The sequence below is a fragment of the Hemicordylus capensis genome, chromosome 12 (assembly GCF_027244095.1).
Source record: "Hemicordylus capensis ecotype Gifberg chromosome 12, rHemCap1.1.pri, whole genome shotgun sequence".
NCBI classification, from domain to species: domain Eukaryota; kingdom Metazoa; phylum Chordata; class Lepidosauria; order Squamata; family Cordylidae; genus Hemicordylus; species Hemicordylus capensis.
In genome coordinates, this window is record NC_069668.1 from 3,616,299 (window position 1) to 3,636,188 (window position 19,890).

The 19,890-nt window shown below is 52.2% G+C and overlaps 1 protein-coding gene across 2 annotated transcripts; it reads left to right on the forward strand.

Moving 5' to 3' along the window:
* Window positions 1-7: 7 nt before the first annotated feature.
* On the forward strand, window positions 8-14,336 carry TBL2 (transducin beta like 2). Of its 2 annotated transcripts, none has more exons than XM_053274821.1 (7): window positions 8-272; window positions 2,325-2,455; window positions 8,760-8,944; window positions 9,580-9,731; window positions 11,119-11,245; window positions 12,213-12,365; window positions 13,785-14,336. In XM_053274821.1, the coding sequence occupies exons 1-7, from the start codon at window positions 137-139 to the stop codon at window positions 14,239-14,241; spliced, it is 1,341 nt and encodes a 446-aa protein (XP_053130796.1). In that variant the 5' UTR covers window positions 8-136; the 3' UTR covers window positions 14,242-14,336. The 2 variants fall into 2 exon arrangements, with proteins under 2 accessions (XP_053130796.1, XP_053130794.1); XM_053274819.1 differs by lacking the exon at window positions 8-272 and adding an exon at window positions 373-587.
* The last annotated feature ends 5,554 nt before the right edge of the window (window positions 14,337-19,890 follow it).

A 19,890-nucleotide genomic window follows, 5' to 3' on the forward strand; every position in this document is an offset into this window, starting at 1 on the left:
AGGGGAACGGAGGCGCCTCGGCGCGCGTGCGCGCCACAGGCCAGGCTGCGACGCCTAGTGGCCTGCGGCCTGCGCGCGCGCGCTTTCCTCTCGGTGCCGACCCCGTGCGCTGAGGTGGCCCCTGTGCCAGTGAAAGATGGAGGAGGCCACCGTGGCGCTGGTGGGGCTCTCGCTGCTGCTTGGCGCCGTCGTCCTCTGGCTGCTGCTGGGGCGGGGGGCGCCAGGCAAGACGGAGGCCCAAGCAGCTGAGGAGAAAAGCAGGCCGCGCGACGGTGAGGGGGAGGGGAGTGAGAGGGTGGGCGGGGCTTCCCCTAAGCCCCGCCCCGGGCGCGCTGGTGGGCGGGGCTACCTGCTTCATCTGCTGAAACTTGAACATGGCCTCTAATCCTCCTATCCTCTCTAATAAAACGCTTGGTGTCCGTCCATGCTTGGTGTCCGTGACGCATTTGCGGGCCAGGCTGTGGGCGGCCATGGCCGGCCAAGGCAAGGAGGCGGCGGGAGAAGCCGGGCGAGGCGGCGGGAGAAGCCGGGCGAGGCGGCGGCGGGAGAAGCCGGGCGAGGCGGCGGCGGGCCCGGCCGGAGCCGCGGTGGGTGGTGGGCCCGGCCGGAGCCGCGGTGGGTGGTGGGCCCGGCCGGAGCCGCGGTGGGTGGTGGGCCCGGCCGGAGCCGCGGTGGGTGGTGGGCCCGGCCGGAGCCGCGGTGGGTGGTGGGCCCGGCCGGAGCCGCGGTGGGTGGTGGGCCCGGCCGGAGCCGCGGTGGGTGGTGGGCTTGGCCGGAGCCGCGGTGGGTGGTGGGCCCGGCCGGAGCCGCGGTGGGTGGTGGGCCCGGCCGGAGCCTCTTCTAGCGCCCGTTAATGGAACGGGCCTAATGACTAGTATATAATAAAATGCTAGGGTGTCTGCGGCCATGTCTCTGGCTGGTGTTCTGCGCATGTGTGGCGCGCGCGTGCGCAGAACACGGCAAAAGGGAAGCGGAGCGGGTGGCGGCGGCCATGTTGGGAGCGTCAGGGAGGCATCCTCCCCGCGGCTGCGGCGGGGGGACTGGGCCCGATGGCGTCGGAGGCCGCAGCAGGGCAACTGGGCCCGATGGCAGCGGGGGGGTGACTGGGCCCGATGGCGGCGGCGACCGCGGCGGGGGGACTGGGCCCGATGGCGGCTGTGGACGCGGCGGGGGGACTAGGCCCGCTGGCAGCGGCGGCCACACTCGGCCCCACCGGCCACGCAGTGGGGGGGGGCGGGGGCGGCCTGGCGTTCTTCTAGCGCCCATTAATGTAACGGGCCTAATGTGACTTGTACTTACATAATGTTATAAGTAATACTAGTGTGTATGTATATATTTTATCTGGAGTTGCTCTTGCCTCTGGGTTTTTAGAGTCTAACAAATAAAGTTTATTATGATATGTTATAAAATATGATATAAATACAGTTTATTATGATATGTTATAAAAGAGAGAGAGAGAACACGTGTGCACAAGAGGATGGCTTATGGATATGGATTACTGCAGAGCCTTAAGCATATCAGAGCCTTAAGCAATCATTTGCTTAACTGCTCCAAAGTGCTTTGGTGTTTTCGTGTTCCTGTGACTTGCCATGTTAATTGCGTTTATTTCAAGCTCCCTGCAAGAGCAACCGCTTTGCATGCAGAAAGTCTCAGTTTCAGTCCCTGACAGTGTTTCCGGGCAGGGCTGGGGAGGACCTCTTGTCTGAAACCCTGGAGAGCACCTGCCATTTGTCGGAGAGTACTGGGTTAGATGGGCCACTGGTCTGGCTCAGTATATCACTCGTAGATATTGCAATAAGGAGCATCACATTTGCATGCAGGAGGTCCCAGGCTCCCTCCCTGGCAGCCTCTCCAGGTAGGGCTGGGAAAGACCCCTGCTTGAAACCTTGGAGAGCTGCTGCAAGTCAGTGCAGACAATATGGAGCTCGATGGGCCAATTGTCTGACCTGGTAGAAGACAGCTTCTTTTGAACACTGTGATTCTTTATAAGGTTGCTCTTGAGATAGAGTTTAGTTCAGCTCTAGAGTATCTGCTTTGCATGCAGAAGGTCCTGGGTTCAGTCCCTGGCAGTCATTGTAAACAGTCCTGAGCCAGATGGACCAAGGGTCTGGCTAGGTATAAGGCAGCTTCATGTAATATCTGGGTCATGAGGACAGGGACATTCCTGTCTCTCACTTCTTCCAGCAGACAGCGGTCTTAAAAGCAGTTTTAATTTCTCTCTGGCTTGCTCTCCCTTTCTGGGACAGATTTGACTCATGAGTGAATTAATCTCCACACACACACACCCTGGCATTTAAAAATCTTGCTTAAATTGTATTCTCTAGATCAGAAACTGAATGGTGAAGCAGCCAATAAGACCTCGGGCCTGAAGAAACAGAAGCAGCACCAGCGAGCCCGCAAAGAGAAGCCCCAACAGCACTCTTTCTCACACCCACTCCTGGCTGCAGCTCTCAAGGTGAGCTCTGGTGACTCCAGTGGGTCCCCAGTGCCAGCAGCCTCCTGCAGGATGCATCGCATGGGCCAGAGACAGCGGAGGCCTGCTTCTAGCATCGGCTGTGTAACCCTATCCTTTATCGCCTGGTCTGCCCTTTACCCTCTCCCGCAAAAAATAGCTTGAGGGCCTTACAGGATGGGGGCAGAGAAGTGGCTGAACACCCATGCACTCCCACAGTTCCTTAACACCCGAGAAGCTGCCCTTCTTAGGTTCTGCTGGACGTTGCTACCCAGCTCCTCTGCTTTGATCACTCCCTCCTGGGAAATACAGAACCATTTGTAATCGGTTATCTCCCTTGATCAGCCTCTAAATGTTAGGATTGTGTATTTTGTGTGGCTGTGTCAAGGAACATGGTACTTGCTATAGCATGAGCCACCAGCCCCAAACACTCTAAGGTCCTTGCCCCAAGGAGCTTACTGTGAAGAGGGAGGAGGAAACGGGATTAATGGGGGCTGAATGGATACAATTGTAGGTACATGTGCTTAAGTTCAGGGTTCTCAACCTGGGGTCCCCGGATGTTTTTGGATTACAAATTGTTAATGTGTTTGTAATCTCTCTGCAGCATGTTGGGGTAAACGCTTTTTTCCTAATAATAATAATAGCTGCTCCCGCAGCTTCATTTGTTGGCTGCTGTAATAATAATAACTTAATTTGTTGACTGACCCCGTATTATTATTATTATTATTATTATTATTATTATTATTATTATTATTATTATTATTATTATTAAAACTTTTATACCGCCCTTCCAAAAGGCTCAGGGCGGTTAACATTAAAACACCATTAAAATCAATTAATAATTAAACAAAAATTATAAAATATAAAACAATGATTAACAATTTAAAACATCATAAAACAACAATTAAATAATCAAAACAATTTAAAAACAAGTTTTAAAAATCTGAGAAAGCCTGGTTGAAGAGATGTGTTTTCAGGTGTTTTCTGAAAATTGCCAGAGATGGGGAGGATCGTATCTCAGCAGGGAGCGCATTCCACAATCTCGGGGCAGAAACCGAGAAGGCCCGTCTCTGTGTAGCCACCAAACGAGTTGGTGGCAACTGGAGACGGACCTCCTCAAGTGACCTCAGCAGCCGGTGGGGCTCATAGCGAAGAAGACGCTCTCTTAGATACCCAGGACCTAAGCCGTTTAGGGCTTTATAAGTTACTAGTGTTTTCAAGCCAGTTAAAATAACGGGCGCTAGTAGGGGGGAGTTCTGCCGCCACCGCCAAGAGTGCCCCACTCTCTCTTGCCCTTGCCCCTCCCCTGCCCCACTCCCTCTTGCCCTTGCCCCTCCCCCCTGCCCCACTCCCTCTTGCCCCTCCCCCTGCCCCACTCCCTCTTGCCCTTCCCCTCCCCCACTCCCTCTTGCCCTTCCCCCTTGCCCTAGCCCCTCCCCCTGCCCCACTCCCTTTTGCCCTTGCCCCTCCCCCCTGCCCCACTCCCTCTTGCCCTCCCCCCTGCCCCACTCCCTCTTGCCCTTCCCCCTCCCCCACTCCCTCTTGCCCTTCCCCCTGCCCCACTCCCTCTTGCCCTAGCCCCTCCCCCTGCCCCACTCCCTCTTGCCCTTGCCCCTCCCCCCTGCCCCACTCCCTCTTGCCCTTGCCCCTCCCCCCTGCCCCACTCCCTCTTGCCCTTGCCCCTCCCCCCTGCCCCACTCCCTCTTGCCCTTCCCCTCCCCCACTCCCTCTTGCCCTTCCCCCTTGCCCACTCCCTCTTGCCCTTGCCCCTCCCCCTGCCCCACTCCCTCTTGCCCTTGCCCCTCCCCCCTGCCCCACTCCCTCTTGCCCTTGCCCCTCCCCCCTGCCCCACTCCCTCTTGCCCTTGCCCCTCCCCCCTGCCCCACTCCCTCTTGCCCTTCCCCCTCCCCCCTGCCTCACTCCCTCTTGCCCTTCCCCCACCCCATGCATTTTTAAATTTTTATCTTACCGGCCCTCCACTCCTCCTCCCGGGTGGCAAACAGTTTGCAGTTTACATTTTTGGAAGCAGCGAGGGGAAGCAGCTGCTGGAGGCGGCGACTGGGTCCGCGGCGGGCCCGCCACGCCACGCGGCCTGCCGTGGCCGCTGCCGCCACTTGTCCGTCATTGCGGCCGGCTGCCGGACAGCCACCGCTCCCCCCATTTCCACCTTCAGCCCCTGGTATCGGGGCCCACTGCGGGCTGCCCGTCCACTGCCAGGCCAGCCCCGCAACCACCGTCGCCCCTTCGTGGCCGCCGCCGCCGCCATGGGCCCCACTCGCCACCCCGTCGCCCGGCATCGGCTCCAGTCGCCGCTGTCGCCGCCTCCTGCTGCTTCCCCTTGCCGCTTACTGGGACCCAACATGGCCGCCCGTGTCCCTGCGGCCGTATCTTTCTCGGACGTTCTGGGCATGCGCTCCGCCCAGAACGCTCCGCTCCGCACATGCCCAGAATGGCCGAGAAAGACACGGGCTGGGACACGGGATTACAACCAAGCTCTTTATTATAGAGGATGACTAGCACTTTGTATTTTGCCCGGAAACCTACTGGCAGCCAGTGTAACTCCATCAACAAAGGAGTAATGTGGTCTCTCCGAGATGACCCAGAGACCAACCTGGCTGCCGCATTCTGGACCAACTGCAGTTTCCGGACTACGTACAAAGGCAGCCCCACGTAGAGCGCATTATACAAGTCCAGTCTGGAGGTTACCAACAAATGTACCACTGTTTTGAGGTCACTGATCTCGAGAAACGGGCGCAGCTGGCGTATCAGCTGAAGCTGATAGAAGGCACCCCTGGCCACCGCCTCAACCTGAGAAACCAAGGAGAGACGTTGATCCAGAAGTACTCCCAGACTGTGAACCTGTTCCTTTTGGGGAAGTGTGACCCCGTCCAGAACAGGCAGATCAAAATCGTCTCTAGAGTTCCGACCCCGCACAATAAGTATCTCTGTCTTATCTGGATTCAGCTTCAGTTTATTCTCCCTCATCCAGCCCATTACTGCTTCCAGGCAGGCATTTAGGGAGGATATGCCAATTCCTGAAGAAGTTGACATGGAGAAGTAGATCTGGGTATCATCAGCATACTAGTAACACCCAGTTCCAAATCCCCTGATGATCTTTCCCAGCGGTTTCATGTAGATGTTAAAAAGCATTGGAGAGAGTATGGAGCCTTGAGGAACACCATACTTAAGCTCAGATTTTGAAGAGCAACAATCTCCAATCGACACCATCTGGAATCTGTCCGAGAGGTAGGAGCGTAACCACTGAAAAACAGTGCCTCCCACCCCCAACCCCCTCAGACGTTCCAGAAGGATACTATGGTCAATAGTATCGAAAGCCGCCGAGAGATCCAAGAGGACCAACAGAGTCACACTTCCTCTGTCCATTGCCAGTTGGAGATCATCCATCAGGCTGACCAAGGCAGTCTCCACCCCATAGCCCGCCCGAAAACCAGTTTGAAATGGGTCTAGATAATCAGTTTCCTCCAAGACCGCCTGGAGCTGAGAGGCCACCACCCTCTCAATTACCTTGCCCAGCCATGGGAGATTGGAAACTGGCCTATAATTGCTCAACTCTGAGGGATCTAATGCAGGCTTCTTTAGAAGAGGTCTAATAATTGCCTCCTTAAGACAAGGAGGCATCCTGCCCTCCCTCAGAGAAGCATTCTACGGGACCGCCTACAACAGCCTCCCTGCTAGATAGAACAAGCCATGTTGGACAAGGATCAAGAGGACAAGTGCTTGGCCTCACCACTCCAAGCAACTTGTCCACATCATCAGGAGTCACAAACTGAAATTGATCCAGTCGAATTGTATAAGAGGAGTTGTCAGACACCTCCAGTTCAGACATCAAATTAATTGTGGAGTCCCCATCTAGGTCGGCCTGAATCCGAGAGCTTTTGTCTGCGAAAAATTCATTAAACACACCACAGCGGGTAACTGATGCCTCCAAATTCTGGTTCAAGGGAGAGGGAGCAGATACTAGTCCCCTGACAACCCTGAACAACTCCGCCGGACATGAACTCGCAGAGGCAATACGGGCAGAAAAGAACCGCTTCTTTGCCGCACGTATCGCCTGAGCATAGATCTTTAAATGTGCTCCATGTCGTAATCTGTCGGATTCGAGTCGAGTTTTTCTCCACTTGCGCTCCAGTCGCCTACCTTGCCGCTTCAGTCCCCGTAGATCTTCCGTATACCAAAAGGGGCCAATTTTGAAGCAGGTCGGAGGGGACGCTTGGGAGCAATCGTGTCTACTGCCCTGGTGAGCAAGTTGTTCCAGTTCTCAACCAGGGCATCAACAGGATCACCAGCAGAGCCAACATTAAATCCCGCCAAGGCTTCTTGGAATCCTACCGGATCCAGTAACCTCTTCGAGCGGACCATTCTAATAGGCCCCTCGCCCCTGCGAAAGTGGAAAGCGGTTGTAAGTCCAACCTTAACCAGATGGTGGTCCATCCATGACAACGGGGAGATCGTAGGAGTCCCCACCCACGGAGCACCACCCTGATCAGAATAAAAGACCAAATCAAGCGTGTGACCTGCAATATGCGTCGATCCAGAGACCGCTTGGGATAGGCCCATAGTCGTCATGGCCGCTATGAACTCCTGAGCTGCCCCGGACAAATTGGTCCCAAAATGAACATTGAAGTCCCCCAGCACCAAAAGTCTGGGAGACTCCAACGCAAGTTCTGCAACCAAGTCCGTGAGCTCAGTAAGGGATTCCGTTGGGCAGCGGGGCGATCGGTACACCAACAGAAGTCCCAATCTATCCCTGGTCCCCAAACTCAAGTACACACATTCGATATGGTCCGATACCCTAACAGGGACCCTGGTAAGGGAGATGTTATCCTTATAGACCACAGCCACTCCACCTCCCCGCCCACGTCCCCTCACCTGCTCCTCTACAGAATATCCTGGCGGGAGAAGCTGGGACCAGACTGAACCACTAGCCTCCCCCAACCAAGTCTCAGCAATACACATCAGGTCGGCCCCTTCATCCATGATCAAATCATGGATAAGTTCTGATTTATTCTGGACCGACCTGGCATTGCAGAGGAGCAAGGTAAGGTTATGTGGGATGTTGGCAGTGCTCCCCGAGGTCAAAGAGCTGGCAGGAGAGCCGGAAAGGGGGACAGCTATTAGATTTCTGACCACCCTTCCCCTAGAACAGCCTGCTGACCTGCCAGCGTTTCTTCTTCTATTCCCCAACACCACCGGAATAGCTGCCCCACTTTCAACGAAGGCACTCCCTGGATCCCCATCTCCAAACAAGCCCACACACATTACAACTTCAACCCAACCTCAGCACAACTTAAAACTGAACAGAAGCCCCACTATTGAATGCCTCCCTCTATACAAATGGTTGGACAAAGCGTCCAGCCCTCGCCCTCGTTTCTCCCCCGAAGTGGCTCCCCCAAAGGGGCAACCCCCTTTGGTGTCGCCCCTTCGGTGGCGAACCCACCGGTGGCGGGCCCGCCGCCACTGGCAGTCTTCCTATATAGGCTGAGCAGTAAGCTCAGCAGGTGGAACCAGGAAAAACTGCCCAGGCACACTTACAGCCCCAGTCCTGCAAAGCCTCTCCGCAAGCAGTCCTGGGGGGAGGCAGATGGCAACCAGGGAGGGCAGAAGAGAAGAGGCAGGCACCCCAGTCTCACACCCTGGGGGAGATGGAATCCTCTTCTCCAGCAGGCTTCTGAGTAACAATCTATGCAGTTCTTTGCCATGGGATGTGGTGCTGGCCACCAGCTTGGATGGCTTTAAAAGGGGCTTAGGCAGATTCATGGTGGACAGGACTATCAGTGGCTACTAGGCTGGTGGCTGTGGGTCATCTACAGCCTCAGAGGCACAATGCCACTCAATCCCAGTTGCAGGGGAGCCACAGCAGGAGAGGGGGCATGCCCTCACCTCTTGCCTGTGGGCTCCCCAGAGGCATCTGGTGGGCCACTGTGTGAAACTGGATGCTGGACTAGTTGGAGAGGAGAGCTGGTCTTGTGGTGGCAAGCATGACTTGTCCCCTTAGCTGAGCAGGTTCCACCCTGGTTGCATATGAATGGGAGACTTGATTTGTGAGCACTGTAAGATATTCCCCTTAAGGGATGGAGCTCTGGGAAGAGCAGAAGGTTCCAATTTCCCTCCCTGGCAGCATCTCCAAGATAAGGCTGAGAGAGATTCCTGCCTGCAACCCTGGAGAAGCCGCTGCCAATCTGTGCAGACAATGCTCAGCTAGATAGACTGGTGGCCTGATTCCGTATATGGCAGCTTCCTACGGGCCTGGGGGCTGATCTAACAGGGCTGTTCTTATGCTCCACAGGGCCACAGCGGAAGTGTCACCTGCCTGGACTTCAGCAGCAACGGGAAGTACCTGGCGTCCTGCTCTGACGACCGCACTGTCCGCATCTGGAGCACCAAGGACTTCTTGGAGCAAGAGCACCGCTGCATGCAGGCCAACGTGGAGCTGGACCACGCCACTCTGGTCCGCTTCTACCCAGATTCCAGGTGGGCAGGGGTGCACGTTACTCTGCTCCCTTGTGGGGCAGGATGGTGTGGCCTACCCCGGACCTGCTGCTAATCCTGTTGGTCGCTGCTTAGGAACGTCCTTCCAGCCCTTTGCTGCACTGAGCCGGAGGGCAGCCCTGCTGGGCCAGGCCCAAGGCCTCTCGAGTCCAGCATCCTGTTTCCCACAGTGGCTCACCAGTTGCCTCTGGGAAGCCCACAAGACGGAGACGCAGGCATGCCACCTCTCCTGACGTTGCTTCCCTTCAGGTGGTATTTGGAGGTATCCTGCCCCTGAGCCTGGAGGTAGCCTATGGCCATCAAGACTAGTAGCCCTTGATGGATGGGTCCTCCAGGAACTTGTCTAGCCCCCACTTAAAGCCATCCAAGCCAGTGGCCATCACCACATCCCGGGGCAGAGAATTCCATAGATTAATTCTGCACGATGCATAATTATGCATTGATGTGGCACTAGGTGGTGGGAGAGGACTGGCTTCCACAGCCACTCTTAGCCAGGAAAGAAACGTGGAAACATTATGCTACAGTCAGCCAAGCGCGCACGGGTTGCAGTTGTCGTGACGGCCAGGCCCAGCAGCCTGTCCACTGGGCCTCTTGCAGCTTCTCCTTGCTTCCTTCAGAGCCTTCGTCATCTGGCTGGCAAACGGCGACACCATCCAAGTCTTCCGAATGGCCAAGAAAGAGGACGGCAGCTTTACGTATGTTGCGACCCCGGAGGAGTTCCCCAAGCAGCACAAAGCCCCTGTCATCAACATTGGAGTGGCCGGTACAGGTACGTGCCCGTAGCAGGGGCTAGCGTTTCTTCTGGGGACAGAGAGGATTGGCGAGGGCCCGGGGTTCCCAACCTTTCCTGACAAGTGTATCCCTTCTGTCACCTACCTTCAGCTCAGGTATCAGCTCAGAGGGATTCTTGCTGTGTCTCTGTCTAGACTTGCATGCGCGCGCGCACGAGTTATGAGACAGGCATCATTGACATACACCCTGACTAAATCACTCATGAGTGCAGGTGGACCTCCTTATCTGCGATAATACCACAGAGGTCATTTCCAGCCACCATTTTTTTCAACGGAGTCACAGCCACTCATTATTCATCATGAGTATTTGTGAAGGCAAAGGGACAAGCCTATTTCTCATTCATTTCAACGGCAGTAAAGTGTGCCGTCTAGTCGGTGCCGATGCCTGGCACCCACAGAGCCCCGTGGTTTTCTTTTGGTAGAATACAGGAGGGGTTGATCATTGCCTCCTCCTGCGCAGCATGAGATAATGGCTTTTGGCATCTTCCTATATCGCTGCTGCCCGATATGGGTGTTGCCCAAAATCTGGGAAACAGACCAGTGGGGATTCAACCCGGCAACCTCTAGCTTGCTACGGCAGCACCCAGTGCTAATTTTCTGGCGCTCTCAGTCGGGCTGAGGGGAGGGGAGGGGTCCAGCATATGGCCAGCCAATCAGGAGCAGAGGGGGCGGTTCTTTGCCCTCCTCCCCTCCCCTTCTGCACCAGGCACATTGCTGAGGATGGGTTGGCTTCAAACTGGCGATCCTCAGAGAGGGAACAGATAGCACAGCTGCAGCATGGAGAGGCAAGAGGGCTTTGGAGACCCCCTGGGAACCCTTGCCTGATTCCGAAGGGACCATGGGTCCCGCCAGCTCCGTATTGTCTGCATTGACTGGCAGCAGCTCTCCTAAGTCTTTCCCAGCCCTACCTGGAGAGGCTGCCAAGGATTGAACTGGGGACATGTGCATGTGCTCTTCCTGCATGTGCTCTTCCACTGAGCTAGGGCCCCTTCCACTCCTGCCTCCCTGTCGAGGTGATAGGCCTCCTCTCTGATCCATTTCCTTCTAAGTGCCTGTGGCTGCCTCTGCCTCGGAAGGCCTCCAGTGTCCTCTCTCTCTCTCTCTCTCTCTCTCTCTCTCTCTCTCTCTCTCTCTCTCTCTCTCTCTCTTATTTCCCCCCTCTGTGTGTGGCATGAGTTTTGTTCTGGGCGGCAGGATCAAGGCAGTGTGTGCGCCCACCTGCATTCAGAGGGGGGCCTTCCTGATTCCACCTGAGCGGGATCTAAAATGAACTGAGCAGACCCCCCAAAATGTGTGAGCGCATAGACCTGGCCATGCCTTGGAGGGAACCCTGAAGGCCTCTCACGTGCCTCTGTCCTGCCCTAGAGAAGTTCATCATGACCGCCTCCAGCGACACCACCATCCTGATCTGGGACCTGAAAGGGGAGATCCTGGCTAGCATCAACACCAACCAGATGAACAACGCCTATGCAGCAGTGTCGCCGTGTGGGAGGTGAGGAGCACCCGTCCGCCTACCCAAACTGGTTTCTCTCCCTCGTGGAGAGATGCAGTCGTGGGTGCCTGTCTTCCCTAGGAGGCTGCTTCCTTGGAATCCTAGATCTCAAGCCTCCTCAATCTCAGCAAGCGCCTAGAGCAGGGGTGGGCGACCTTCATTCTCCAACTGTTGTCGAACAACAGCTCCCACAGTGGCTTTCCCTTCACCCTAGATGCAGTGAGATAAATGGCTTGCCCCCCCGCCCATCCTAACCAGATCATGGCTAGCACACTGTCACTTCCTCGTCCTCCTGCCTGGATTTTTGCTGACACTCGGCCAGTTTTCGGGCTGCCAGTCCTGAGAATCGGCCCAGGGTCTCTTTGGTTGTGGTGGCCAACTCTGTGCAATGCCCTGCCAGGGGAAACCTTCTTGTTGTCTTGTGAAAACTTGCTTTTTGGCAGCGATGGTTGCTTTTCAGAAGGGGCGCACTGTCGTCTTTATGAAGGCCCATTTGATTTGTGGGTTTTCCCCAACTGTTTTAGGCAGCCCCATCCTATGGTCATTTATGCAGAAGTAGGTCATGTTGAGTTCAGCAAGGCGGAGAGCTGGTCTTGTGGTTGCAAGCATGAATTGTCCCCTTTTCTAAGCAGGGCCCGCCCTGGTTTGCATTTGAATTGGAGACTACATTTGTGAGCACTGTAAGATATTCCCCTGAAGGGGTGGGGAATCCGCTCTGGGAAGAGCATCTGCCTGCTTGCATGCAGAAGGTCCCAAGTTCCCTCCCTGGCAGCACCTCCAGGGCTGGGAGAGACTCTTGCCTGCAACCTGGGAGAAGCCGCTGCCAGCCTGTTTAGACAATCCTGAGCTAGAAGGACCAAGGGTCTGACTCGGTATACGTCAGCTCCCTCTGTTCCTAAGCTTGTCATGATCCCGTTTGACACACAGCCCCTCTCCAGTGACTTTTCCACTTTCCCCCTCCCTCTAGGTTTGTTGCATTGTGTGGCTTCACCCCCGTCGTGAAAGTTTGGGAGGTGTGTTTCAGCAAAGGCGGAGACTTCCGGGAGGTGGCCCGGGCTTTTGAGCTGAAGGGGCACAAGGCAGGCATCTGCTCCTTCTTTTTCTCCAACGACTCTCGGCGGTAAGTGGCTGTCTGTCTCCTACCCAGAATAAGGGCCTTGGGCCAAATCCCTGATCAGTTCACATCCATGACCTGTCTCCTGGCTGCTTTGGGGAGGGCAGTTGGTCTTTTCTGAGTTTGGGGTGTGTGGTGAGGCTCTTCTGGAGTTGTCTCCCTTGCTGTAGTTCTCCCCAGGAATGGGGCTGAAATCATCTCCTTTTAAAGCATCCTTGCTCAAGCCTTGGGTGAGGCGGGATTTCTAAGGGGAAAGAGTTTTCTGTATTTCTGGGCCAACCTGTTTTCTAATTTACAGGAGACTAGGAAAGCCTTGGCCTTCCTACCATTTGTGACAGCTCAGTTAGCTGCTGTTGTTAGAAGGCTACCAATGGGTGGGGGAGGAATTATTGGCTAAGCCTGGGAGGGGTCAGAGGGTGGGAGTTGTGGAATTCCCCCCTATTGGTCTCCTCATATTGCAAGTACAATTATTAATCATTCAAGTACCGGGGCAATTCAAAATACAGTACCTGGGGCAATTCAGATAAAGTACCACCAGGAATGCCTCTCTAGAGCAGGAATTCTCAACCTTGGGTCCCCAGATTTTTTTTGACTTCAACTCCTATAATCCCTAACTGAAGGCCTCTGGGGCTAGGGATTATGGGAGTTGAAGTCCAATAACATCTGGGGACCCAACTCTGAGAATCCCTGCTCTAGATCTGCACAGGGTGTACATTCAGTTGGATCTCCTTGGGTTGGATCTTGCAGATGACTGAAGAACACGGGGTAGAGGCGAGCCTCGGCATGGGTGTGGGGCCAAACCATCCTTGAAGGGGTAATGCACAGCTTTTCAGTTTCGCACAGAAGCCAGCAAGAGGCTGGTGGGACATGCTGGTCCGGGATGGATCGCTGGTCTTGTGGTAGCGAGCATGAATTGTCTCCTTGGCTAAGATGGGTCTGCCTTGGTTTGCATTTGGATGGGAGACTGCCTGTGGGGCCATAGCTGGGTGGGAGAGCATCTGGTATCATCTCCAGGTAGGACTGAGGCAGACTCCCATCTGAAATGTTGGAAAGCCCCTGCCAATCAGAGCAGACAGTCTTGAGCTAAATGGAGCAGTGGTCTGCGTGGGCATAAGGCAGCTTCCTGTGTTACTGTATGGGTGGCATATGCTTCCAGCGCTTCGTCTCCATTTGGGAGCAGCGTTCCCTCTCCCAGATGCCGATGACTACAACTCCCAGCATCCCCTGCTGCAGTGGCCTGTGGCTGGGGACCATGGGAGCTGTAGTCAACAACATCTGGGCATCCCTGTTAGAGGGGACACGGATTGGGCGGCCGGCTGCAAGGATCCTGCCCTAGCCAAAACTCCTGGGGGCAACCCAAAACCCTCTGTGTCGAGTCGCCTCACTAGCCTGCAGCCGGTGAGATGCTGTCTCTCTCCTGAGCAGGATGGCGACCATCTCCAAGGACGGCACGTGGAAACTGTGGGACACGGACGTCGAGTACAAGAAGCAGCAGGATCCGTACCTGCTGCTGACGGGCAAGTGCGAGGTGGCGGAGCCCTGCCGCATTGCTTTGTCCCCTGACGCCCGGGCCCTGGCCATCTCATGCTGCACCGACATCTTCATTTACAACACCCGCCGGGGCGAAGAAGAGGAACGCTTCGAGGCAGTCCACGGGGAGCCCATCACAGACTTGGCCTTTGACGTGAACAGCCGCTTTCTGGCCTCCTCTGGGGACCGGGCCATCCGTGTCTTCCACAACACCGTCGGCTACCGTGCTGTGTTGGAGGAAATGAAGGCCCTGCTGAAGAAGGCCACCAACGAGTCCACCAGGCAGAGACTGCAGCAGCAGATCACAAGTGCCCAGGATGCACTGGCCAGCATCTATGCCAAGACCACCTGAGTCCTCCTAGCGGGAAACAGGTCCTTCCACGCAGACTTGGGCCCGGGATTTTAATCATGCAGGGTGAGAGCTAATAAAAATTAATTTTTGCACAATTCTGCCTTGGTGGGATTTCCTGGAGCCACTAGAAGCAGAAAGGAGGTTCAGTGTGGGCTGCTTTTGATGCTGCGGGCAGCCTTTAAAAGTCTGTGTCAGATCATTGGCAAAGGGAGTCTTGCTTGCCTCCAAACTAGGCTGTGGGCCCAAAGCTGTAATAACCCAAGCTTCTCTAGAAACTCTTTCCAAGAAATATGGTGATGGCATGTTTCCAACCATGAACACCTCTGCAGAAATGGGCAAGTCAGTAGGCAGAGAAGCAGGACGTCTTAATGCACTTGGTGGACCTCATCCCTACAACTTGTTTCCCTCCTTTTTTCTTCCCATCCTGGTTCCCGAATCCTCCCTCGGAATTATTATTATTTTTTTTTTACATTGATACCCTGCTCTTCCTCCGAGATGCTCCAACGTATACATGCTTATCTTTGTCCTCACAACCACCCTGTGAGGTAGGTTAGGCTGAGCGGTAGAGGACTGGCCCAGAGTCACCCAGTGAAGTTTCATGGTCGAACGGGGATTTGAACTCGGGTCTTCCCGGTCCTAGTCCAACACTCCACAGAAATAGACTAGGTAATTAGCAAGCACAGCACCTATGTAATTTCCCTGCTGCTTGCGGACGGTATGCAGCAAAGAGAAACATTTTAAAGTGGTGGTTCTCTGGTGTCTTCTGCTCTTGTGAGCCAGGACTCCAGCAACCCTCAGCTTAAGGCAGGACTATCCACCCCTACCTGTGGCAAAAAGCAACAGATGCCTCTGAGCATATACAAAGTGCACTTTCCTTGTAGATAGTACAAACCGGAAGATATCATAATAACCCTGTTATAAATTAGAAGCAGCCTCTACAGTGCCCCTGGTTTGCCAGTTATTGGCTCAGCTCTTGATTGACTGACTGCGTTTATATACCCTTTCATTGAAAGATGGTTTAAAGGTAAAGTGTGCCATCGAGTCAGTGCAACCACATAGCCCTGTGGTTTATTGGGTAGAATACAGGAGGGGTTGGCCATTGCCTCCTTCCTCACAGTATGAGATGATGCCTTTCAGCATCTTCCTATATTGCTGCTGCCCGATATTGTAGCAGCAGGGATTCGAACTGGCAACCTTCAGCTTGTTAGTCAAGCATTTCCCCACTGAGCCATTAGGTGGCTTTCCAAAGATGGTTTACAGACTATAATATAATAAAAACAGCATTTTGTGGGCTCTGCGCTGGGCTAGGTATACTGACAGTGCTAAACAAAAGAATATAAAAAATATTTTATCATCTTAACATTTATAAATAACAAGTGAATTTTAGCCCGTTGAAAAACGGGCACTAGTAATGCTTTCGGCCCCCGCCACCGAACCGCCCTCCCAGCTGCCCGATCCCACCATTTGTACAGGAAAGAGGAGCTCGCTAGCAGAGCTCCTCTTTCTGCAAAGGCTCTTCTCAAACTGGCGCTTTGAGCGGAAAGGACGCCCTTTCCGCTCAAAGCGCCAGTTTGAGAAGAGCCTTTGCAGAAAGAGGAGCTCTGCTAGCGAGCTCCTCTTTCCTGTACAAATGGTGGTGATGTGAATTCAGTTCGTCCCTGGGTCCGCCTTAAGCCAATCAAACAGACACAGTGGGAATCAATTAGAGGCTTGGTTTAATGCTCTGCAGAAGCAGGTAGACAATGGGGCTCGCGCTCCACATTGAATACAAATTGGTTATAGGTGCATCTTACATTTATACAGACAATCTGAATGATGCTGACATAGTATACGTGCCAGTAAAATGGTGGACTAAGTATCTAGTACGCATGCGAATGATTCATTGTTCATCTGGTGATCACTCCTTATTTGGTTACATCCTGTTTTATTAACTTGTCAGCAAAGAACAATGAGAATCTTGTGAGAACCAAGTTTCATAGATACATTTTAGTGGAGAGAGATAATGACATTGGCCGTATGTCTCTGAGCTTGGCTGGTGTTACTTTAGGTTAGAATTAGGTTTTCTAAGCAAACTTGGAGATGCTTTGGTATTCTAAGTAAAATGGAGTTACTTTGGTTTTCTAAAACACATCAATTCCCCCCTTAAACACTGCATCATCCTGAATCTTCAGGACGCCTTAATTAAGGTTTGTAAAGGTACAGCTATATGTATGGGTCTTACATTATGGCAAGGTTGAAAGGTTCTCATAAACATTTGGATTAAAGCTAGAATGCATTGTAAGCAGCAACATGTGATTATCAATACAAAGAGAATACATGCTATAACTAGAATTATCTTCTGTGCCTATAAATCAATAGGCTCTCCATATTAGTTAATGAAAGTTCTAACTGTTTGGAAATATTAATAATAGCTCTTTTTTAACACATAAACTCTTAGATGGAACTCTGTGTTTCGTGTAGCTAAAGGGTTTGGGACACATGTGGTTTTGGGATGCCTTAAACATTTGTGATGCATTAAGCATAGTTTTTACAGAAATGGTATGTGCTGTGGCAGGCACATTGCATACAATATTCTAGAGCTACAAACATAATTATATAATTCTATACATCACACACACATATCCTTAACCACCCATATCTGGCATGATTTGATATATATATAAAAATTTTACACATAACAGCAAAGTGTACATATAAAGATCATACAACTTATAGCAAGCAACATGATTTTAAACCATCTTTATCCCAAATAAAGTATAAATAACAGTCTTGCATTGTGGAACCAGATGCTTCTGGTGATTGATGGGTTATCAGCTTGTGGAAAGCAATAGCAATGACAAGTCATGTTTAATCACACTGATTAATACAAGTGTCTATAAAATTGTAGGTAAGGCTTGGGCCAGCTTAATGTCTTAGAGCATAAAGGGATCAGTAACTTGGGGATAGGTGCAGACTTGCAGGTAAATGCTCTGGTTGAAACAATGAGATGATTGGCACAATATATAAGTGAAACAATAAGGAAATGACTGGAGAGCAAGCATGTGAGGTCCATGACCTTACAGCACAGGAGATAGCAAGGTTTTCAACATAATGATAGCACATAGTCACTACAAGAAAGTAATATAAGAAAGTGGTGCAAATCATCAACTCCCACCCCCCTTAGTGTCCTCTAAAGTCTGTCATGGCCAAAAGGAAGCCATGGAGAGCTTTAGAATTCAAAATCTAAAAGTCCTTGGTAAGGAAAAATATATTTTAGTCCTTCAGTTGAGAACCAAATGCTCTTGTAAAACGTTGCAGGATTTTGGCTATCCTGATCCGTGTTGTTTTGGCTTGTTTGGCTAGTGTCCACAGACAAGCTCGAATGTTCATGTGTTTGGGAGCCTTGACTCCCTCCCCTTGTGGGCAATCTGAAATAGTGTCTTTGGCAGAATTAGAAACAGTGTCTTTGGCAAGGTATCTTACCCAGGTAGGATGGTTCCAGGGCTTTACAGCTTGGGGAAATGCTGTTATGTGTATGACTCCAGATAAAAGTGAACAAATTGGCTTGCTTGTTTGTTATCAGGCAGTCTTCAGGCGTTTGTTGTCTATCCTTCTCCTATAACACTTAGGAGCAGGAAGATGAACTGTGCATTAGGCCTTCTTCCTCGAACACAGGACAGGGTAGTAGATAGACGTTCTGTCACCATTGGGTTGGACTGGAAATGCAGATAGGGACTGCCCCCGGGTAGCTGCTGCTGCTGATTGTTAGTTTTCCTGGGTCACTGTTGATGGAGACTCCCTTGGGATCACATTCTGGCGATGGATCCAGGTATTCCTTTGATCTGGGGAGGACCAATCCTTCTTGGAAAGACAATTCAAGGCACTGTTGGTTGCAAACCTGTTTACTTGAGAGAAAGACAGGCAAGTGAGTTGCCAATTCCCTCCCCCCCATGTAGGGACAGCATCCTGAGACTAAGTCTCTGGGTGCCAACCGTTAGCACAAAAGGGAAAGTCAAGTTTTCAAGGCAAATAATACAAAGGATGGATAAAACCTGAGGCTATTTTCAATTTGGTCTTTTGGCATTTTTTTTTCCTTTTTCCAATTTATATTTTTTTGTTTTCCTGCTTGCCCTGGGCCCCCCCTTTCCCTGAAGACCAGAACAGGGGATGATGTCTTCATTTGAGGCTTGGTGGCCAGGCGTGAGGCTGTGTGTGGGAGCCGGTGCTTCTTGGAGGCTGGCTGGCTTGTGTTGTAGGCTGGTTTCTGATCACGAGAACAAAACAGCAATCCTGGGCAAAAGCAAGGCAATAAAGTCAAGAAGAAAAAGGCATTCACATTTTTCACCCCCCTTGTGAGTTGGGGTTTTGAGGAGGCATTAAAGCCTTTCAAGTCAAGCATAGTCACTGCTAACAAAGTCCAGTTTCCATGTGGCATCTCACATTCTCTTCTGTATCCTGTTCTTTCTCCTTACAACAACCCTGTGAGGCAGGCCAAATCATTTGAGTTGTAGGCTCTGTGTCGCCCAGCAAGTGTCTTGGCTGAATGAGGATTTGGACTCGGGTTTTCCCGGTCCTATTCCAGCACTCTAACCACTGCACCATGCTGGCTGACAATCATACTTACAGTCCATTGTCAGGGCAATCAATCTCCATCCAGTATAACTGACTTCATCGTCAGTAACGTGTAGATAGTTGTGGTGTCCCCGTTCTCCATCTTTAGCCTCATAATTAACCAGTCACTGATGGATTCAAGTTTGGGTTTGACATTTCTGTAAAGCGAAAACAACCTCTTGAGACAAGGAAAAAGGATAGCCCACACAGGTAAGTCAATCCCTGCCCTCTGTTTACCCACAGCTTGGGCATTACCTGACTTGGCATGTCCAGTGAGATACTATACCTTGGTAAAGTAGGATTGTTTACTACACAAATTACACAGGCTGTTGCCACATGTTCTGCAAAAGGGTACATCCAAGAGGCACAAAAGTGTCTTTGTATTGACTAGGAAAAACCAAAGGATTGGTTCTGCAAGAATTCCACATCCATCTGCTGTTCTTTACCAGCCATCCTCTTCTAAATGCGCCCCCCTGCTGTGGTGCAAAGTTGATGTCCTTTTTTTCTGGATATGTGGGGGTTGTGCCAAGATAGTTAGCACAGGAATCAAAGATGCTTGGAAACAGGAATGGAAGGAGCAGCGGTTTTAACTGCAGCATCTGCCATCCAATTACCCTTTGTCACTGGGTCATTTTCCTCTGGTGACCTCTGCTATGGATGACTGCAACCTCTTCTAGTAGTGTAACAGCAGTCTAGAGTTCTGATATCTGTGTCCCATGTTTTACTTCCTTGTTTCCCACTGTTAAAAATCTTCTTTCTTTCCAAGTGGCCCCATGAGTTGTGTAAAAATTACCTTGAAGGTGATGAGCTCTGCAAGCTGTGCTGGAGAAAGAGCATGGTCAGTCACTTCTCCATAGCCAGCTTGTCCATCTTACATGAAGCTGCCTCCTTCTGTGTACAGTTCATCTTTAAGATCAGGATGGCTTGGCATAGATGCAGTTCACAGCTTGCAAGCAATCATGCTCTTGGTCTTCTGTAGACTCAAAAGGAAGTAAGTTAGCTGGATTAAGAACAAAGTAGTAGCCATGGAAACCCCAGGATCCCCACCAAAGTCACATG